The sequence below is a fragment of the Arabidopsis thaliana genome, chromosome 3 (genome assembly GCF_000001735.4).
Source record: "Arabidopsis thaliana chromosome 3, partial sequence".
Lineage (NCBI taxonomy): Eukaryota > Viridiplantae > Streptophyta > Magnoliopsida > Brassicales > Brassicaceae > Arabidopsis > Arabidopsis thaliana.
Genome location: NC_003074.8, coordinates 17,413,818 through 17,434,356, shown reverse-complemented (window position 1 = coordinate 17,434,356; position 20,539 = coordinate 17,413,818). Strand labels below are relative to the sequence as shown.

General features: G+C 34.4%; 3 protein-coding genes, 1 long non-coding RNA gene, 1 other non-coding gene and 3 pseudogenes across 9 annotated transcripts; 3 read left to right on the top strand and 5 right to left on the bottom strand.

The window, feature by feature from the left end:
- Positions 1–390: 390 nt before the first annotated feature.
- AT3G47320 lies at positions 391–898 on the bottom strand (annotated as a pseudogene; the record flags this gene model as incomplete). Its single annotated transcript has 2 exons — positions 391–639; positions 719–898.
- A 1,099-nt stretch (positions 899–1,997) lies between these two features.
- Positions 1,998–4,205, bottom strand: AT3G47310 (annotated as a pseudogene; the record flags this gene model as incomplete). Its single annotated transcript has 1 exon — positions 1,998–4,205.
- A 528-nt stretch (positions 4,206–4,733) lies between these two features.
- SELT (SELT-like protein precursor) lies at positions 4,734–5,914 on the top strand. The gene is made up of 4 exons (NM_114598.3): positions 4,734–4,945; positions 5,017–5,081; positions 5,164–5,482; positions 5,571–5,914. The coding sequence occupies exons 1-4, from the start codon at positions 4,802–4,804 to the stop codon at positions 5,670–5,672; spliced, it is 630 nt and encodes a 209-aa protein (NP_190314.2). The 5' UTR covers positions 4,734–4,801; the 3' UTR covers positions 5,673–5,914.
- AT3G47295 (uncharacterized protein) lies at positions 5,846–6,407 on the bottom strand. The gene is made up of 2 exons (NM_114597.2): positions 6,216–6,407; positions 5,846–6,113 (listed from the first exon to the last, which is right to left on the bottom strand). The coding sequence occupies exons 1-2, from the start codon at positions 6,301–6,303 to the stop codon at positions 5,986–5,988; spliced, it is 216 nt and encodes a 71-aa protein (NP_566890.1). The 5' UTR covers positions 6,304–6,407; the 3' UTR covers positions 5,846–5,985.
- AT3G07705 lies at positions 6,120–6,384 on the top strand. Its single transcript, NR_141345.1, has one exon. It is a non-coding gene; the product is annotated as an other RNA (long non-coding RNA).
- Positions 6,408–10,014: 3,607 nt separating the features above from the next.
- On the bottom strand, positions 10,015–13,960 carry PLC8 (phosphatidylinositol-speciwc phospholipase C8). Of its 2 annotated transcripts, NM_001339305.1 has the most exons (9): positions 13,446–13,847; positions 12,738–12,928; positions 12,522–12,657; positions 12,109–12,425; positions 11,891–12,008; positions 11,563–11,712; positions 11,413–11,496; positions 11,078–11,321; positions 10,015–10,483 (listed from the first exon to the last, which is right to left on the bottom strand). In NM_001339305.1, the coding sequence occupies exons 1-9, from the start codon at positions 13,749–13,751 to the stop codon at positions 10,308–10,310; spliced, it is 1,722 nt and encodes a 573-aa protein (NP_001327564.1). In that variant the 5' UTR covers positions 13,752–13,847; the 3' UTR covers positions 10,015–10,307. The 2 variants fall into 2 exon arrangements, with proteins under 2 accessions (NP_001327564.1, NP_190313.1); NM_114596.4 differs by lacking the exon at positions 10,015–10,483 and having other exon boundaries at positions 10,688–11,321; positions 13,446–13,960.
- Positions 13,961–15,136: 1,176 nt separating this feature from the next.
- MIR5645a lies at positions 15,137–15,581 on the bottom strand. Its single transcript, NR_141344.1, has one exon. It is a non-coding gene; the product is annotated as a microRNA ath-MIR5645a precursor (primary transcript).
- Positions 15,582–17,300: 1,719 nt separating this feature from the next.
- Positions 17,301–19,950, top strand: AT3G47280 (annotated as a pseudogene; the record flags this gene model as incomplete). Its single annotated transcript has 1 exon — positions 17,301–19,950.
- Between the last annotated feature and the right edge of the window lie 589 nt (positions 19,951–20,539).

Here is a 20,539-nt window from a genome sequence, read left to right as displayed (position 1 = left end):
TTATGTGTTTTAGGATTTTATTAAAATCAAAACGTTTGGCTAAGTTGTCCCGGTTGGCCGGTCAATAATACAAGAGTAGCTAAGTTGTCCCAGTTGGCCGGTCAATACACATAACTTAAAATACAAGAGTAGCTAAGTTGTCCCAGTTGGCCGGTCAATACACATAACTTAAAATACAAGAGTAGCTAAGTTGTCCCATTTGGCCGGTCAATACACATAACTTAAAATACAAGAGTAGCTAAGTTGTCCCAGTTGGCCGGTCAATACACATAACTTAAAATAGGTAAATACATGTCTAATTAGGTTCAAATATTACATAAAATCCCGAAACATAACATATTTAAGTTCAAATGCCATACACCATCCTCAATAACATAAATCACATCATAATCACCATGTAGAAAGTAATGCCTTAAGCCTATCAATCTCGACTTCTTTGGCGAGTAACCTTTCTTTAAGGGTTTCAATTTCGCCTTGCATGAGATGAATAGTTTCCCGGATGGACTCCAAAGCATGATTGCATGCTAGTTGTCCATGTCTTAGTGTGGAATCAAGTTTGTGATTTACCTTCTCAAGCTCCTCAGTTACCGCCTGATCCCACCACTGAATAAGGTGGTTTCGGGACTCGTACTCTTCAGCCTGCGAAAGAGAGAAGACTTCATAAATATAATTCACTTGTACTTTGTTGTTCCAATGAAATGAAAACACAATAACTTACTTTAAGCATTGGGCATTTGTAGACTCTGTCGCCTTGCCTGTAACCAGTTTTGCACACTTCAAGTTTTACAGGCTTACCACAAAAACATTTTTCTGGAACCCCCCAATTTGCATCGGCATTCGCCTTTCCACTATTCCAACTAGCTTCGGACGTGGATGGTTGAGAGTAACTATAGGGCATCTACAGAACAGAGAAAGAAAGAGATATGAATCATGAACGCTATAAACCCTAGATTTACTAATTACGGCGGCTAGAAACCCGTAAGAAACCCTAGATTTACTAATTATGGCGGCTAAAAACCCGTAAGAAACCTTAGATCTACTAATTACGGCGGCTAGAAACCCTTTAGAAGAAGAGAGAAGAACGAGAGAGAGGAAGAACTCCAGTGCATGTAATACCTTGGTTGTTGTTGTTGTCGTCGGCGGCGGCGAATAATGGGAACCCTATTTTCAGTTGTCGTCGCCGATGTTGGGAAGGAAGAAGAGAGAAGAACGAGAGAGAGGAAGAAGAGAGAAGAACGAGAGAAGTGAAATAGAAGAGAGAGAGAGAAAGAGAGATGAACGAGAATAAATAGGTAGAAACTTTGTAGTGTGAACGCAATAATCGTAGTGTGAACCCGACTTCGTGGGGTCTATTTTTTTTTTAAAATTATTTATTAGAATATTGAGAATACACATAGTTGTATGTATATGTACAGTTGGCCGGAATCACAAACAGTTGAACTATTCTAAATTTTGTGTTTTTGAAGTTGAATCTGAAAAACCAACTCATTTTTTTAGTTGGTCCCATAAGTTTTAACATATTAATGGATTTTAATAAGTTTTGATAGAATCATATTTAGTAAATATCTGTTTTCATACATAACGTATGTACATTGGACAATCATGAACTATATGTTCCTTGTTATACATAGGTGATTTATTAAGAAACCAGTTTATGATCAAGTTTAGTAATAACAATGTTGTAATATCATATTTTGGATTTATTCAATGTTTAGATGTTGATAATAGCTGAAAATATTGAGAATTATTTTATCATTTTGTTAATCCTAAAATACAGATACATATATCAGTTGTCTCAGTTGAACTTAAAAAAATACATTAAACTTGCAAATAATTCAATAAACTTGCAAAGAATTCAATACAAATACGAAAACATAAAACATAGTACATCACACTTACAAATAATATAATACAAATACAAATGAACTTAGTTGTATTGGTTGAACCCTTTCTGCAGTTGGCCAGGTTGTTCCGGTTTAACCTTTTCTGCATTAGACTTAATCTTCCTCAGGCTGCAGCCAAGCCTCCAAATTTATTCTCCTCTTTCGCGCTTCACCAACTGATGGAAACCGCTTCTCTTGATTTCGTCCTGGTCCTTTTGGTGTGTATTCCGGCGGAAAGGCAACTAACTCTTTAATATGGGCAGGAAGAACCCAAACCGACTCATGTGGGACTACATACAACGTCCGGTAATAGGCCAATGCCCAACTCTCTATCAAGTAATACACAGAGCAGAGTCCGTAGATGGTTGTATTCGCATTTCTCCCTTCCTTGCGGGCGAGGTGCCTGGCTGCGGCCATAGCATGGACACACGGGATCTTGTCTATATCAAAACATTTGCATGAACAACTTTTCATTTTCAAATCCACCAGAAAACTTACCGAGTTGAGATCAATCACGTTGTATTCTTGGTTGTAACTGTTAAGCTCAAACACAGTTAATTTGGCTGCAATTGGACATCTAATGTGCAATATGTTCTCGACAGTAGGCACAACTTGTGCTGTGATTGGACAAGAACTTGAATCTTGCCTATGCTCGTTGAACCATTCAGAAAACTTAGAAATCATCACATCAATCATTGGTAACAAGTGATATTTTCTCGCTTTTTTAAACACACCATTAATGGACTCCGCAGAATTACTAGTGTCAATGTTATACTTGTCTCCTTTAAAATGGCACCTCGACCATTTCTCAAACCCTACTTTCACAAGAAAGTCAGCAGCTTTAGGCCATAAACTTGTAAAATGACCAAACTCTTTCTCGAACTCACTCTCAGTATATGCATGAGCACAATCCCTGAACTTGACAGCAGCTCCATCCTTGTCAATTTTCACACGATCTCTCATGTTTTGACACAAATGCCATATACAAGCTGCATGAAGCGCATTCGGGTACACCGTCTTGACAACCTTCTTTATGCTTTGATGCCTATCACTAATAAAGACCAATCCGGGAACATCCGAATATACAGTTTTCAGCTTTTCTAAGAACCAAATCCAACTTACATCATTCTCGCTATCAATGATTCCAAACGCAAGTGGATAATGATGATGATTAGGATCTTGTGCTGTTGCAATAACCAACATCCCACCATACACAGTTTTAAGATGAGTTGCATCCACAACTATCACTTTCCGCATTGTCCTAAAACCTTCAATGCAAGCGCCTAATGCAATGAAGAGGTACTTGAACTTTTTCTCTCCTTCCAACTCCACATAAGTTACTGTCCCTGGATTTACCTTCTCTAACATGTAAAGATAAGAAAATAACATCGTGTAGCTTCTTTCCGGAGTCCCTCGCACATCACTAACATGTAGCATTTTGCCTCTTAAGGCAGTGGAGTATGAACAATGCACCCCAAGTCTTCCTCTTACAATCGACATAATGTTGTTTGGAGTTGGGGTCTCTAAATTTCCGGGATAGTCACAATGCAAAACCGATGCTATCAATCTTGGTGTGCCTCGCTGTATACTGTTGCTTGTAGTCTCAACACTCCGAGAGCATGTATGCATCTTTCTATGCACTCTAACACTCCAAAAATGAGATTTCTTAGTTCTCGCAACTCTTAGATACCAAGTACACCCTTTAGAAGCTTGGCGGCATCGTAGCATAAGTCTCAACGGGTCTGACTTAATAGTATAGACTCCAAAAACTTCTTGCTTTGCAGCTCTGTTAACCAATTCCCACACAGCCTCCCTTGAACAAAATTCTTGACCAATTTCAATACCCGTACCATCATCCCATTCTATAACCTGCGGAGTAACTTCTACACTTCGTGGAATATTGTGAATATCATCATAATCAATCCTATCATCCTCATCTTCTTCCTCAACAGAATTCACCGGCCTTTCCATCGGCCTTTCGACAGCCACGATCTCCGTACCTACTACATTCTCACAATCATTCACATCATTATCATATCCATCATGCACCATCTCACATACTTCATTTAAAACATCATCTTTTCTTACATTTACACCAACTGAACTTCGACGCTCCGGTACAGAAATTTCCTCTCTCCTCTCAACTCCTATACCATTTAATTTCTCCACATGCAAAACAGGAATCCGACTCTCTTCATCAGATTCTGTTAAAAATATAAAGACATCCTCATCATCTACAATATATGTCTCTCTCCTAACTTTAGACAGATTGTAACTCAGTTTCAACTTCACAGAAGCTTCATCAATCGCAACCTTCTTCATGATCTTGTCAACTAACATGAAACCCCCCAAATCTTTAATATGAAATCTCGGAATTCAAATTCAACTCACATTCAACCTACATTCCTTTGCTCATCACCTCAAATAACGTTTCGGCAACCTCTAATCGATTACTCTTTACTTTGCAAACCAATCATCAAACTATCAAATTGAATCTGGGAATTATATATAATTCAAAATCCTAATCTAAAATCACAATGCACCAATGTCAAAGGAAATATGAGAAGAAACTGACCTAATTCGTTGCCTTTTACGACGGATTTCAAGTCGGCGGCGGCCGGAATCGATGGTGGCCGACGAAGAAGATGAACGTCGACGCAAGAAGAAGAACACGACGACGAAGAAGAGAGAACGGAGAATCTCGATTTTCTTTATTTAGCTTTTGAATTTCTTTTTTATTTTTTTAATCAACTCATTAAGGGTACAACTGGTATATCACATTTTCGGTGACATTCACTGATGGCAGTCCAGATCAGTTTTTTAAAAAAAGTGGCATAAGTGATAAAAGTTCTCTTCTCCGATCGATCTCCTTCAAAATTTCAACTTCAAATTCCCTCTCTGAGATTTCAAAATCCGCCATGGACAAAACACAATTGATCTTGTTAGGACTACCGATTTTCCTGCTTTGTTCCGATCTCTTCAATCTCTTCACGCCTCCACCGCCGAAATCTCAGCACCAATCACCACCGTCTATCTCAGAAACCCTAGATTTCCCCGCACAGGTGAAGTCGAATTCATTCCTACATAACATCTCGCACACCACTTGTGTTCTAATCGTTTGTCTTTTTAGCAGAAGTCAACTGGTGTTGGATATGGAAACACCGTAGAGATCAACTTCTGCATCTCCTGCTCGTACAAGTACTTTTCCGATTTCTTTCTAAGTCAATGGCTTTAAGCTTTATCATCATTTAGATTTGATTCATTAGTCTTTGTATTGTAGGGGAACTGCTGTATCAATGAAGAAGATGTTAGAGAGTGTTTTTCCTGGATTAGATGTAGTTCTTGCTAATTACCCTGCACCAGCACCAAAACGTATTCTTGCTAAGGTTGTGCCAGTTGCTCAGGTGGGTGTTATTGGTCTCATTATGGGAGGTGAACAGATATTTCCCATGATTGGAATTGCGCAGCCTCCTGCTTGGTATCACTCTTTGAGAGCGAATAGATTCGGGTCCATGGCTTCCACTTGGCTTCTTGGTAACTTCTTGCAGTCTTTTTTGCAAAGTTCTGGTGCTTTTGAAGTTAGCTGCAATGGAGAATTGGTCAGTTCTTTTTTCTCTTATGCATGGTTGCAGTATCATATCACACTCTCGGCTTTGGCTAATCAAATCCAATGTTTTGTGTTGCCAGGTGTTTTCTAAATTGAAAGAAGGGAGATTTCCGGGGGAGATTGAGTTGAGAGATCTCATCAGTGGAACTATGACGAAACCATTCGTCACAGGCAGCTATTGATGTAGACTCTAGTCTAGAAGGTTCTGAAATCCTTACTGGCTTACGATCATAGACAACAATATAGTGTTTATGTTAAAAGCTAATGTGCCAGAACGTTCATGTTTTGTCTTTAACACCAACATCATGTGTTAATATACTCAAGTTGTGTGGTTGATACATAGCTCACATTGTTTCTTAAGGTTTTGCTTTGATACTCAGATGAATAATATACAGAGTATAGGAAATGGAGAATTCAGCTCAGTCAAAAGAGAGAGATTATTATATATATATTTATTTATTCAACATAGACTAAACAAGTAAACTCAGAAGAGTTTTAAGGTGTTGTGTCAGCCTTTGCATTGGTCGGAACGCTGGGATCGTGTCTGGTGTTTGCAGATGGATCGTCATAATCCTCGATGGTCATCATCAAGAATCTACTTGTAGTCCCTGTCTTCACAATTCCTAACAAGTAAAACCAATTCAAACCCGAAAACAGAGTCAGAACATCATAGTTCAATGAATCAAAGCATAAATGAAAGAAGCATCGATTATAAGAGATGAAACCTGAAACATGAAGAGTGTTTGGGGATGAAGATGTTACAAGTGGAAGTGTTAGTATGAGAAACAAAAGAAGACGAGTTCCAAAACTCATCTCAGTTTTGTTTAAGAGGTATGTATATGTATGTATGAGTCGTATATATTTATAGAAATGATGATTCAAAATCGATTCTGGTTGTGGTTATCCAATTGCAGTTTGTTTTTTCACGTGAACAAGAGACTAAAACATTAAAGCCTCTTTGTTGTTGTTGTTGTTGTTGTTGTGTGTGTGTGTGTGTGTGTGTTAAAGAAGAGTGTTAGTTTGGGAGATGGGGTATTAATGGTCGGAAGACAACCAAGGAAATAGTGACATGTGGCTTAGAATTGTCCCCACATTTGTTCACATCAAGGGGTGCACAATGTCTGAAATTCTACCCTCAATCCCAGATCTATACGATATGCTATGAAAAATACGATACCTGAAGTTCATGGGATTATCAGATTATTGTTCCGGATTTCGATATGGATCCACATTTGTCTATTACCCTCTCCGTGTTTTTTTTTTTGTTGATGTTGGAGGTTTTTGCACATCAATTAAAAAATTTATTTAACTTTTGTTTAGTTCTAAACGAAAATAATATTTATTGTCTATCTAAACATGATTTAACAAATGATAAAACAATATGCAAAATATAAATAGCCAAAATCAATATGAAATCTAATTAATTTTGCATTGAAATTTGAAATATCATCTAAATTAAAAAAACAATTTATTCTAAAACATCAACTAAAATAAATATCGAGTACATAGAAAAGTATGGTATATTTTTGAATATGTCTTTCATAAATCTTTTATTTCTATTTTATTAAAAATTAAAAAACAAAAAATACACAAATGTTAAAAACAAAACAAAACATATTGGAACCAAAAAGCTAAAAGCCAGGAACATAGCTACAAGCCTACAATTACACATTGGTAATGTTTGAGAATAAACCTGAAAGTTTTGTTATAGCCATCAATTTTTTATTTTATATATGTCAATTCAGAAATAAAAATATGTCAATTAAAAAAAAACTTTTATTTTACATATGTTAATTCAAAATAAATAAAAAATAAATAAAAATAAAGAAGGGATAAGTATAACGTATTGGCATTAGAAATTTTTTTGAAAAAATTAAGCTTTTACAATGGTATTTAAATTGATTTTTTTTAACTCATACAACAACAACCACAAAAAATAAAAATAGATTTGAGATATAGTGGAAGAGGATGAGTCAATGAGAGAATGAATATTTGTAGGATGGGAAGTGATAGAGTTACAATTTAAAAATAAATATGAGAGTTGAAAATTCTAATTGATTGTGTGTGAATAAAATTTTGTAGAGAAATATAGTAAATATATAATTTATATGACTTTAGTTTTATATTAAAGTGTGAGTTAAATGTAAGCACCAAAAAATAGTGTGACTTAATTATATATCATTAAATGTGTTTTTTTTTTTTTGAACATCAGCTTTATTAATCAAGAACATGATACTACATAGTCACGATGCAAATGCATCAGAAATATTAAAAGGAACATAGAAATGAAACACAGATGAAACATTTCCTTGTATCGGTTGCTTCGCTAAAGAATCAGCTACCATATTTGACTCTCTTTGAACCCAGCTAAATTGTATTTGACTCTCATTAAATGTGTTTTATTTGTGGTTTAATTGAAAATATTTTTTTTGTAAATAAATTGCCAAGTGGATTAATAAGGATAGTGTGAAATCTTACTTTTATTTATAAGATGTTCTAACTTGTTTATAAAATCATTTTGAAAACTTTTCTATGATATATATATATATATATATATATTAATAATAATTTTTTTTTTTAGTTTTTCATACTCTTATATTATTATTTTCAACTCTTTTTATATATCTGAATTGATATATTCGCTGGCGGAACATATAATTTCTTTTTTTTTATCCAACATATTCGGATTCATATTCATATATTTTGATATTTTATAATATTCAATCCGTGTCTAACTCACATAAATTTTGTCATGTGTTTTTTTAAATAGGTTTACCTAGTTTTGTCATGTGTTTAAGAAGTTGTTTACTTTTTTTTGTTCTCTCTTTTCTCCCTACCGGCTTATTGATTTTTTTATCATACAATTACTCAACATTGTTCATCGTTGTAGTTAGTAACTTGTACTCCATATGTTCCTAAAAGATTGATATTGTAATTTTTTTTATCTTGTTGCACAAAGATTGATTTTCTAGCTTTAAAAAAAAACTTGCTAGAATAGATGAGTGTTTATATATCTATCTAGTATTCAATATGATTGTTACTTTAATTTATTTAAATGTTTTATTCACAGAGAAAAATATCCAGTTATTTTGGTGGATGAATTTGATGGGTTTCCATGACGATTCCATTAGAGCTATACGCTATGGTGCAAGTGAAAAACTTTTTGTGTCTATAGAGTCTTGGCATTGCCTTTACACCTCATAAGTTTGTAAAACCATAATGTAAGTGTAAGCATTTTGATGGTATGTTTTAAATTAAGCTCCAAGCATTTCACTCGCACATTATGTGTCCAGAATATCCAAGAATTTGGTTTCTATGTATCTCGAAAACAACCTTCATGCTCAAGTTGCATAATCTTATTTAATAATAATGATGGCATACCTTCTACGAGGGAAGTTACCGCAGTTGCTTTAAGAAGCAATGATTCACATGTTTGTTATGTTGGCAAATGGTTGTTGTATTCATGATCGAGCTGGATGGGATCAATGAGGGTAAAGTTTTACTTGCTAAGGAGATTGTGTAACATCTAAACCACAAATAATTGAATAAAAGTATTCAAAGTAAAATACAAGAGTATTAAAAGTAAAACATAATGCAATACAGTTTTTTTATGGTTCTACACCAACTTCAATATTGGTATATGTGTCTTTTTCCTCGAATAAAATGACAGAACCATCCTTATTGGTCATCAAAATAAGAGATGTCTTTAAAAATGAGGGTGTCTTTAATATGTGAACAATAGAAATCAAATGGTCTATAATTTCTTTGGGAAAACACAAAATCTCTCATGTTCACACATTAAAGGCACCCTTATCTGAAAACAAACTTTTATTAACTCAATGATAATGGGTGTTTTACAATGACCTCGAGACTTAGCTTTTATAGGCTCATAAACAACAGTATAAAGAAGCTAATTGAGAAAAATAATCAAAAATTATAAAGAATATGGTCATTGGAGCTTTGATGATGAAATCAGCCAAATAAGAAAAGGCTTGTGGTTTGTATCTTGGGACCTTGGGAAAGAAAGTACGACTACTTGGAACATTCTGGGATGTGTGGAGTGTCTTCAAAATGCAGCAGATTTGATAGATAAAAAGTCGTTGATGGTTAAAAATTCTTATAGTGTGAATGCATCTAGAAAAGAAAAATAGAATTGTGAAAGGATCAAGCTTAGAAATAATTACTGCTGCATGGGAAGACTTCTCCTATATGTCTAAGAATCTCTCTTGGTCTCCAATGATAGTTTTGGAGTGAACCAAATATGGAAAGATCCATTTTTAACAACATATGGTCTACTAGTAAGGCCAAATGAGTAAGTCCTAAAATAACTCAAAATCGGGGTGATAAAATGTGCATAATATTGGTGAATATCAAAGCTAGGACGAGGAAATGTGATTTTCGGTCGATGATCTTGTAGTTGGCTTGATCCGCATGGGTCTTCTTGGCACTCTAGTTGATTGGTTCGGTAGTTATATATTGTTTCCGTCTCGCTCATTCTTCATAAAATGTGCATAATATTGGTAAATATCAAAGATAGGTTGAGAAAATGTGACTTTGGGTCGATGATCTTGTAGTTGACTTGATCCGGATGGGTCTTCTCGGCTCTCTAGTTGATTGGTTCAGAAGTTATTGTTTATGTATCGCCATGTCTTGAAATATGTAACTTTCTGGTGAATATTCAATTTAGGTCTGGAAAACTCTTCATTGAGTTGGTGTATTTGAGTATTGTGTGCTTTGGGTGGGTCATCGCGGACCAAATTCAGTTCGACATGGTGATTTATGATTACAGCTGAATCATTACTCTTCTTATGATGGATTTATTTGTAAATATCCAATCCTAGGTCAGTTGCTTGATCGGAACTTGGTTTGCACCAAAATTCTCCTTTTTGGTCCGGTTTGGTTTGGTTGATGTTTGAACCGGCTAGTCTGGTCAACTCTGGGTCTTCTTTGGTTCTGATGTCAACATCATGTCGCCACATTTTGCAATTTTGCACTAGGAAAATTTCCAAAACCAACACACCAAATAAGCTATGCAATGAAAAATAGGATACATGGAGTATTCAGAACTAGATCCGCTTTTATTTTTAATTTTGCAAATATATGCATAACTAAGTTTCACTATTTTACTTCATCACTAAGTTTCAGTTTCATCAAAAGTTGTTACCCAGAACGGCTGAACCTAAAGAAGTATGGCCCAAAAAAAAAAAATCCATAAGTTTTGAACCAATCTATCGAGAAGAATTTGCAGAAGAATGAAAAACAGTTTTTAAAGTGAAAGGATAGTAAAAGAAATTCAACAATAAAAGTGAAAGAAACTTGAATGGCGAATAATTTGTTTTCGTTCCAAAAGTAAAATGGCAATGCAAACTAGTTCTGGACCAAGACCTTATTTCCGTATCACAATCTAAGCTTGCCTAAACTCTTTCCCCCTTCCAAATGGAACTTGAACTAGGGGTCCTAGAAAGCGTAACTTTGAAAGGTTTTAAGAAACACCACTAGACCAAGAGCCACTTGGTAATGAGAAAGAAACTTGTAGGCTAAGACCACTTAAAACGTGTGAGCAGCATTGTCGAGCTGCACGCCTTACCTCTTTCATCATAGAGCGGAACAGCACGAATTCCTTCTATTAGTTCAGAAACCGGTAGACAAGTCTGACCACAAAATGCATCTGCAGTCGATACTTCGTAGTCATAAACTTCAAAACTAATCAAAGCAAGGTCAGGATAGGTCAAAGGGAATGTGAATTCTTCTCCCCATGTAGGTGTCCATTCGTTGTTTTTCACCGTTGTTTTCATAATGTTCTCATCATGGGGTACACCGGCAATACTAATCTGCGTTCATATGCAACGAAAGAACTAAAATCAAACACATTTCCAGACCCAATAAAGTTATATATATCTTCTCCTGATTAGATTTTTGTACCCTAACGTATAAGTCCGGCTTAGACAGTCGACCTATGCGCTTCTTGAAGTCCACAATCCATCCATCTCCCATGTAGATTTTGACCTGCAAACTATAATGTTATCACCCATCTTAAGTGAGAAAATCGAAGCTTGGTGTAGTATGAAAAACCTTCAATATCTTCACAACCACCGGATTCACTGTTGGATAGAAAACTCCACTAGGACCAGCATTCAAAAGGAAATCCGGCTTCTTGACATAACCGCACCCTCCATTTGCTCTAAACATCCCTTGCATCAACCAAAGTTTTTCTTTCTCCTCCTGTAGTTATGTGGTAAAACATGTTGTACTCATGACATAGAGTCCGATAGGTAAGCCCAAAAAAAAACTAAGGGTATACATGGTTGATTCCACATAGTGTGTACACGCTTGTGGAACTACTACATGAGCAAGAGAAACCAGAAAAAAAACAGAGAGAAATAAAAGTTAAGAGGCATACCTTCCTGCTTAGTGCAATCAATTGAGCACCGTGCATCCACGCTCTTTGGGGTTTATAGGGGGCATAGATCAACAATTTCCGTTGTGGACGTGTCCGCAAGAATCTCTTTTGGGTGAAGCTGTTGATTGTCAAGTATTTCTTAATCACTTAGCTTTTCAATACTTGTGATCTCACCCTGTGGAAAATATATAAAATAACACTTATTTCGCAACACGTACCTTATAATATCTGTTTCGTACCATCCTGGTCGTTGGATTTTGTTAGCCTTGCCTGTTAATACGTTTTGTAGCATGCCTCTTGGCTCCACTACATGGAAGGAAACTAAACTCTGGTAATTTGGATCTGCCGGGTGTTGTCTTATCTCAACCCCATTCCGTACGCCAACCTTTCCATCATCATCATTAGCATATAACAACTCTTTTGGGGGTCTTCTTGATATTAGTATCTTATTTCGCAGTTGTTGTGGCGAAGGAAAAACCTCCAAACTATGAGGATCATGGTGATATACCATATGATTAAATGTCTGTTGTATCATCTACATATACAACATGTCCATACCTATGTCAATACCATCACATTTATCTGTGATCAGAAAATTTAGAATACTCAAGGATGATAGAAGATTCTAAACCTGAGTAGCTTTGGATTGAAGTTCCGGTTTCAAGCCGTCCTTGAACGTAATTATCAAGGGATATGTACATTTGGTAAAGGCATGTTCTTTAATAGAATCCAAACACTCTTGCAATTTCAGAGGCTTCTCAAAGTTCCTATGAAATTCATAATGAAACAATTAATAGTTTTCAGAGGAAAAGCAAAACAAGAATCGGACACAAACAGGGCTTCATACCAGCTAGGCCTAACGCAGATGCTGCCTCTACCATCCGGCCACAGATCTAGTTCAACCACCCTCACACCCTGTTCAAGTGCTTCAATGATGGGCAAAATGCTGTATTTCCCAAAGACATTCCCGGTGAAGTAGGAATTGAGGCTGGTGTGAATGAAGTAATGCGACAGCGGAGCATGCATGTCATGATGAACCTAAAGAAACACGACTTCTGTTATAATTATTACTGTTAGTTTATAATTGAGTTTGGTCTATATGTTATAATTATGTTGTATTAAAAGGTGTTTGTTAGAGTAGTGACTTTTAAATTAGGTTGTGTCGTTTATCTTAGAGAGAAAGAGACACGACTCTTCACTTGTTCTGTCGCTGTGTTTTCTATTTAAACTTTTTGTATCGTGATGTAATGAACAAGTTCCCCATTCAATAAAAGTCAGTTTCCTGTTACTCTTCTTTGTTCTTCTCGATTCTGATTCTAATAATCAAATTCCTCTGTTTAAACACAACAACAAGTGAAACGCTTGTTGTGTTCTTTGTAACAAGAGGCTTCAGTTTCTAACAATTACAAGCAGGAAACCACATCACGTAGAGAAGCCAAAATTGAATTTGCTATAGGGTTGAAATGAATAGCCAAGACTCGAGATATAGCAGAATCAACTAGAAGAACCTAAGGACTTTTTAAGTCAATTCCGGTCAAAACTAAAAGAGATTCACCTGGTCACCGATCGGGGGATTGAGCTTCGTAGAAAAAAGAAACTCGTTCAACTGATCAAGCTCGAGACACCGCAAGCGTCTGAAAGCCGGTATATCATCTTTTCGGCGATTCAATTCCGCCGCGATTTTCTTGGCTGCATTCATTCCGGCGCCGTCTTCTTCCTTCTCATAACCCAGCAACTCCGTCAACCTCCGCAATGTCTCAGGCATATCGTCACCGTAGCCGTGGAATTCATTCCCAAAAAACTGTAAGATGAGGTCCGGCGAGTTCGCCGGATGCGATTCCCATCGCCTCGTAACTAACATATGAAAGGGGAGGATTTTGTTTTGTTGAAACAACAAGTGGAGGAAACTTTTGTTTCTATGCTCTCTGTCGAACCATAATCGGATACACTAAAACGTAAATCCTCTATATTTGCTGAGATTTTTGAATTTAATGTTTTGTAATTTTGTTAATTTGTATTAATGGTCAGAAGATGGACCAAGGAAATAATGACATGTGGCCTAGCATTGTCGCTATCACGCTGTGGAAAATAGGATACCTAAAATTTTCGAAATTGGATCCTCACTTTACAAATATATGTCTATTAAGCCCACAAAATGAAGAATGGGTAATTTACTTGGTTTCAGTTTCATCAGAAGTTGTTACCCTGAAAACGGCTGAACCTAAAGAAGTATGGCCCAAAAAAGAATCTCTATGTTTTGAAACAATCTCGATATGGGCTTGCATCAGACGAATGAAAAATAGTTTTTTAAGTTGAACCCCAAAGTAAAAGACAGAGAACAGTATCCTTCCTTAAAATGACAGACAACAAAATTATTTTTTTCCCGGTCAAAAAAGTTTTTCCCACCAAAACCTTTTTCCCGTAATAAAATATTTTCCAGCAAAAAAAATATATTTAAAAATCTTTGTAAAATTGTAAAGAAATTTTTAAAAACTCTTAAAAAACCTTATAAAATTTTTTAAAAGCTTTGTAAAGTGTTTAAAAGGCTTTATAAATCATTTTAAAACTTCTTAAAATCTTTATAAATTATTTTAATTTTTTTTTAAATTTTTATAAAATCTTTAAATACATATGTAAATATTTTAAAATCTCTTTAATTGTAAATCATATTAAAATCTTTTACAATAATTTTAAAATATTTACAAGAGTTTTTAAAGGATTTACAAGGATTTTAGGAACTTTTGTAAATCTTTTTAAAACTCTTATAAAATCTTTAAACCATTTTTTTACTCTTAAAAAAATTTGTAAAAATTTGAATACATTTGTAACTCTTTTTGAACCATTGAAAAACTCTTGTGAATATTTACAAAAGGTTATGACAAAATTTACAAGAGTTTTAATAGGGTTTTAAAACTCTTGTAAATCATTCAAAAATCTTTGTAAATCTAGTTCCCGCTAAAAAAATATATCGAGAGTATTTTTTCTCAAAAATAAATTTTGTTGGAAATTTTTGACGGAAATATTTTAGACGGGACAAATCAATATTTTATTTTGTTAACCTAAAATATTTTCAAAATATGGGTAAATGGTCATTAAAAAATAAAAGAGAGGGTAAATAAAAATGAGAAAGAGAAAATAACATAATTGAAAAAGATAGTATTGAAAAGAGAAAAATGTCAAAAAATTACGAACTTTCAAATTTGGGACGATTTAATCTTAAACTTCGACAAATAAATTGTGAAGTTTTTGTTAACTTTCGAAATAAATGACAAAGTTTTTGTTGACTTGCCATTTGAGTCATATCGTTAAATAGGTTAAGAGAATTTTTTTACGGTGTTAATGTTTATTTGATCTGTTAGAACAAAACAACGTCGTTTATTGAAGAGACAAAACAACGTTGTTTTGTCTCTTGAAACAAATATAAACCCTAAATCTCCAAATCGATTTTATTATCTCAAAATCACAGACCCACATTGACTTCAAAATCGCAGATAATAAAATCGATTTGGGGATTTAGGGTTTAAATTTGTGTCAACAGACAAAACGAACTGCAATAAACAACGTTTTTTTGTTCTAACAGAGGAGATAAAGGAGACATTAACGCCGTAAATTTTTTTTGTTAACCTACTTAACGACATGACTCAAATGACAAGTCAACAAAAACTTTGTTATTTATTTCGAAAGTCAACAAGAAAATTACGATTTATTTGTTTTTTTTGAAATTCAAAATTAAATCGTCCCAAATTTGAAAGTTCGTGATTTGTTTTGACATTTTTCCCGTATTGAAAGATCATTCTTAGCAATTATTCATTTTTTTTTAAAACTTTTGTCAAATGAAAAATATTTGGAACTACTCTCAAGTTTCAAACTTTTATTTCTTCTCTCCTTAAGCCCACGTGTCAAAAGGTTGTTCATATAGTGCAAGTAATTCAAGATTCAGATGGCGACATAGTTGACACGGAATAAAGTTAGGAAAAGATAATGTAGTTCATGTTTATCGTTTAAATATAGTTTTATTTTTAATTTATTAAAAGATTTGCGTTTTCAGGTATTGAATCAAGATAGGGAAACATGTCCAAAAAAAAACTAAATGTCAGACGAAAAAATTTAAACTTTAAAAATGTTATTTTAATTATGAAGTTTTAATTGACTTTTCAATAAAAAATTTAAGTTTTGTTAATCAGATCGTTTAAGAAATAACATTCAATTTTTGTTAACAAAATGATAACAGATTTAAGTGACTACATGGTTCAAAAGCCTGTTAAGGATTTCCCATGTTTTTGATTCGAGTACATGGTGGATAACTTTTTTTTACGTATAATTTTTAGCTTTAAAACGACGTCATTTTGGTTTTTAACGGGCAATTAAATCTATTATTATTTAGTTACGTTTAATTTTTAATTATTGAGAAGTTAATTAAAAGTTTTTCATCCAAAATTTGAAAGTTTAGAGTTTTTTCGATATTTTTCCATTAAGATAGTGAGAATAGTGTATTGTTTTTTGAATAATTCACTCTAATGCCCTTTTTTCAATGCCCTTTTGCAACTCTACCCTTTTTTTCCCCATTTTCATTTCTACCCTTTCTAATACTTTTCTCCCCAAATTACCCTTAATGAGCTATCCACAGACCTAATTCATTTCTTCATTCTCTCTCTTCTTCCTCCATCGGAAATTGTGAATGCCGTTGAATCCCATGCCGTCGGAAATAATGAGTTTACTCGCCGTGAAAACCCATCTTCGCCGTCGTAAGTAGAGCTGTGTGTCGCCGTCGAATCTCTTGCGTTTCCCAGGTTTGATTTTATAATGTTAGCTTAAATCTTCGTTTTCGAATTGGTTTATTCGATTTTTGTTGTTGATTATGTGAACTCGTTATTTGAATCCTGATTCAATCGACAGTTTGACATTTGCTTCAGCTTCGAATTTGAATTTTGTTTGAGATTTGATGATTGAATTTGTTTCTAAAATCCTTGTACATTCGTTATACTGTTCTAAAATCCTTTTGAATTCGTTATACTGTTTCGTGATAGATTTGCTTATGTGAATTCGTTATACTATTTCGTAATAGATTTTGGTTCTGATTTAGTGTTTACCTCTTTTGCATATGCTTTAAAACGATTTGTAAACCATGTTAACCACTTTTCAAAGCATTTAAAATCTCTTGTAAATTATTCTATGCTACTTACTTACGCTTTAAAACGATTTGTAAACCATGTTAACCACTTTTCAAAGCTTTTAAAATCCTTGTAAATTATTCTATTCTACTTACTTACGCTTTAAAACGATTTGTAAACCTTGCTTCTCTTTGTAGTGACAGTGTTTTTGTGGGTGTTGATTTTGTTGTTATTTATCTTATCAGGTTATAATGCTAGAATTGTATTCTGTTTGTGGCTTGTGGAAGTTGACAAACAATATGACTTGGGAATTTGAATTAGACATTGATTTGGGAGCTTCTTTAGTGCTCATTGATGAGCACATTACCTATCACGCGTTGGTTGATATTCTTGTAGAGGATTTTCAAATAGATAGTTCAACCAATTCTTTGAAGCTTAGTTACAAGTTAGTCTCCACGTCTACAACCATACAATCTCATCCTCTTTATATTAGGAACGATAGACAGCTTGCAACTTTTATGCACAAATTCTCACAGAGTGGAGGATTGCTTCAGTTATGTTTGATTGTAGAGCAAATTTCTGTGACAGTTGAGCAGGTTTTTCAATAACCTTCTTGTGTTATAATTTAAAAAATCCTTGTAAAATCATTATTAAGTCAGTGATTGTGCTTATTACAGGCTGAGACTACTTCAAATCCTTTTGTTTCTCATTCTGTCCCTAATGCTCAGGTACTAATCGTTTTAAAAATCCTTGTAAAATCATTATTAACGTTTTTAAACCCCTTTTAAAAATCCTTGTAAAATCATTATTAAGTCAGTGAGTGAGTTTATTACAGGCTGAGACGACTTCAAATCCTTTTGCTTCTCATTCTGCATCTACTACTCAGGTAATAATCCTTTTAAAAAATCTTGTAAAATCATTATTAACGTTTTTAAACCCCTTTTAAAAATCCTTGTAAAATCATTATTTAAGATAGATTGATGTTTGAGGTAAGCTTTTTATTTTGGCAGCCGAGGTTAACCTCTAGGATTATTGAGGCGTGTGTATCTGAAACATCTAGTATTCTTGATCAACAGTATTCTAGTTCTGCGTTTTCAACTGGTCTAAGTGATGCTGATTCTTTGTTTATTGGAAAAATTTTCAAAGACAAAGATGAAATGGTATTCACGTTGCGGAAGTTTGCAGTGAAGCACAGCTTTAAGTTTCATACGGTGAAATCAGATCTCACGAGGTATGTTCTTCATTGTATTGATGAAAACTGTAGTTGGAGACTACGTGCAACTAGGGCTGGTGGATCCGAGAGTTATGTTATTCGGAAGTATGTTAGTCATCACAGTTGTGACTCTTCATTAAGGAATGTTAGTCATCGTCAAGCATCTGCAAGGACATTAGGAAGATTGATAAGTAACCATTTTGAAGGAGGAAAGCTTCCCCTCAGACCTAAACAGCTGATAGAAATATTTAGAAAAGATCATGGAGTTGGAATCAATTATTCGAAGGCTTGGAGAGTTCAAAAACATGCAGCAGAACTTGCGAGGGGTTTACCTGATGATAGTTTTGAGGTTTTACCGAGGTGGTTCCACAGGGTACAAGTGACGAATCCAGGTTCTATCACTTTTTTCAAAAAAGATTCTGCTAATAAGTTTAAGTATGCGTTTCTGGCTTTTGGTGCATCAATTAGAGGTTATAAGTTGATGAGAAAAGTCATATCTATTGATGGTGCCCATCTGACATCAAAGTTTAAAGGGACTTTGCTTGGTGCCTCAGCTCAGGATGGGAATTTTAATTTGTATCCTATTGCTTTTGCAATAGTTGACTCTGAAAATGACGCGTCATGGGACTGGTTTTTGAAGTGTTTGCTGAATATAATCCCTGATGAGAATGATTTAGTTTTTGTGTCTGACCGAGCTGCTTCTATTGCAAGCAGACTTTCAGGGAATTATCCACTTGCTCATCATGGACTTTGCACTTTTCATTTGCAAAAAAACTTGGAAACCCATTTCAGAGGTTCTTCACTTATTCCAGTTTACTATGCGGCTTCTAGAATTTACACGAAGACAGAATTTGATTCTTTGTTCTGGGAAATCACTAATAGTGATAAAAAGTTAGCACAATATCTTTGCGAGGTAGATGTTAGGAAATGGTCTCGAGCTTATTCTCCTTCAAATCGGTACAACATCATGACATCTAATCTAGCTGAATCTGTTAATGCCTTGTTGAAACAGAACCGCGAGTATCCGGTTGTTTGCCTATTTGAGTCAATTAGATCTATTATGACAAGATGGTTTAATGAACGACGTGAAGAGAGTAGTCAACATCCGTCTGCTGTTACTATAAATGTAGGGAAGAAAATGAAAGCGTCATATGATACTTCAACACGATGGCTTGAGGTTTGTCAAGTTAATCAAGAAGAGTTTGAGGTAAAAGGAGATACCAAAACGCATTTGGTTAATCTGGACAAAAGGACTTGCACATGTTGTATGTTTGATATTGATAAATTTCCTTGCGCACATGGAATTGCTTCTGCTAAACATATCAATCTGAACGAAAACATGTTTGTTGATGAGTTTCATTCTACTTACAGGTTTTATCTCTATTCTTCACAACTTTACAGGCGTTTTAAAATGTTTTAATATCTCTTTTTATGGTTTTATCTGTGTTTATGTGGTTTTAATCTCAGTTTACATCGCTGTAATTTACAGGTGGCGTCAAGCATATTCAGAGAGCATTCACCCAAATGGTGATATGGAATATTGGGAGATTCCAGAAACTATTAGTGAAGTTATTTGTCTCCCACCTTCTACTCGTGTACCTACTGGCAAACGGAAGAAAAAGAGGATACCTTCTGTTTGGGAGCATGGACGGTCTCAGCCAAAACCAAAATTACACAAATGCAGTAGGTGTGGTCAGTCGGGTCACAACAAATCAACTTGTGTTGCTGCAATTTAGATATATCTTTATCTCCAAAGAATTGAATATTGTTGGGTTTTTAATATTTTCTTCATTGTGTCGTGTCATTACTCTCGTTTGTTAAAATTACTATCAAACTTTTACAAGTAATTTTGAAGGTTATTCCAATATTTTATCTTTTAAAATCTCTTGTAAAATCCTGTTTAAAACGTCTGTTTAAATCCTTTTAAAATACCTTGTAAATCTTTCGTTATGCCACTTACATATACTTTAAACGATTGTAAATCAAGTTAAACACTTTTACAAGCTTTTAAAATCCCTTATAAATCATTTTCTGACATTAACTTATTATTCTTAAACGAATGTTAATCAAGTAAACCCCTTTTAAAAGCTTTTAAAATCCCTTGTAAATCATGGTTTACCACTTTATTATCCTTAAAAACCGATAGCAAACCATGTAAGCTGTTTCTGCCTTTAAAATTACTTGTAAATCATGACAATTCTTATAAAACCATAAACAGTTGACAATAGTAAAGCATTTTGATTAGATTTGACAGTCATAATTAAAATACAAGTACAATCATAGATTCCAAATAACAAAAGTAAAATAAACATGTTTGAAATAAGT